This window comes from Mesitornis unicolor, unplaced genomic scaffold (assembly GCF_000695765.1).
Source record: "Mesitornis unicolor isolate BGI_N332 unplaced genomic scaffold, ASM69576v1 scaffold41162, whole genome shotgun sequence".
Taxonomy (NCBI): Eukaryota; Metazoa; Chordata; class Aves; order Mesitornithiformes; family Mesitornithidae; genus Mesitornis; species Mesitornis unicolor.
Genome location: NW_010167864.1, coordinates 1 through 1294, shown reverse-complemented (window position 1 = coordinate 1294; position 1294 = coordinate 1). Strand labels below are relative to the sequence as shown.

At 63.3% G+C, this 1294-nt stretch overlaps 1 protein-coding gene across 1 annotated transcript in view; it reads right to left on the bottom strand.

Annotated features, from left to right (window-relative positions):
- LOC104536268 (mitoferrin-2) overlaps nt 1–1286 on the bottom strand; it is a gene marked incomplete at its 5' end in the record, with an annotated part of 3402 nt that extends 2116 nt beyond the window's left edge. Inside the window, 2 exons of the mRNA XM_010178831.1 lie at nt 308–364; nt 1139–1286. Of these exons, the coding sequence (XP_010177133.1) occupies nt 308–364; nt 1139–1286 (205 nt within the window). The remainder of the gene's footprint in view (nt 1–307; nt 365–1138) is intronic.
- Between the last annotated feature and the right edge of the window lie 8 nt (nt 1287–1294).

Below are 1294 nucleotides of genomic sequence, written 5' to 3'. Positions count from 1 at the left end.
ATCACCCCTTTCTCGCCTTCTCCCCTGCCACAGGTGACTCCCAGCCAACCCCTGGGTTGAAAGGCCGGTTCCCTCCCCGCTCCTCCTAAGATGGGGTTTGCTGCGCTGCTCAGAATTAATCTCTTCCACCTACCCCCTCCATAAGGGGCAGCCACTGGGCTCCCTAACTGAAGCCACAGTCACTGGCCTCCAAAGGATCCTTGCAGCTGGGTGAGCAACGAGGAAAGCACCCTCTGTGCAGGGGGGACCCGAGCGGCCCGGGCAGCCCCCGATCCTCCCCTCCCCGGCAGGCCAGGACCATCGTTACCTTCGGCAGGGTTCATGGCCGCATCGTGGAGCAATGTTGCTACACACCCGGCTGCACCTGCAAAACAAGAACTGCCACATGTGAAGGGGGGCACGTGAGGGACCCCGGGGCTCCACTGCAGCCCCGAGTCCCCCGCCAAGGCACAGGAAGAAGCCCCTGGAAGAGGGCAAGATCCGAAGGCAGCTTCCATCTCCTGTCCAAGAGGCAGGCCAGTTCTCAGCAGTTCCCACCCAGAGAGAGATCAAGAAAGAGAGGGAGAGGATTGCGACCGGCTCTCACGTTCCATGGGCTGACTGGAACTCACTTGGGCTCAGTCCTGGGGGGACAGACTGATACCACCAGCTAGGAGGGGACCAGAGGATGGCAACTGTCCCTGTGCCTCACAGAGAAGGAGAAACCAGACAGCACTCCACCATGTGCCTGCCGAGGGCAGGACATGCCCTGCTCTTCCCTCAGTCCCATGCTTTCCCCACCACGGCAGCTCCTCGAGACAAGTAACGGGCACCATGGCAAGATGGACTCCTAAACCACGTGGCGCTCCAGGGGCAAGCTCCAGTACCACCAACCCATGGGGCCACGGCTGGTCACAGCTTGTCTGCGGGCATCCTTCGGAGCCGGGGCCACTTTTTTTTGGGAGCCGCTCTGTCTGGAGCCTGCCCCTGTCCCAGCGCTGCTGGCCGGCAGCTGGCGAGAGTACAGGGATCAGGGCACCCATCGCACCCCAACCCTGTGGTGGCAAACCTCCCCACTGCCAAAGCTCGGCCTCTCCCTGCTCCGCTCTCCTCCCCACCCCAGCGTGGCAGGGGGGAGGCCCCGGTAGCCCCGCAGTACCGTTGGCCACATGGCTATTGCCCCCTGCGTGGATGACGTCGCTCAGCGTCTTTTTTAACTTTTCGTAGCAGGCGAAGTAGAGGGCGTGGGCCGGGCCGGCGCCGGTGGCAGTGATGTTCAGGCCCCGCATGGGCCGCCAGACACCTTCGGTGCGGG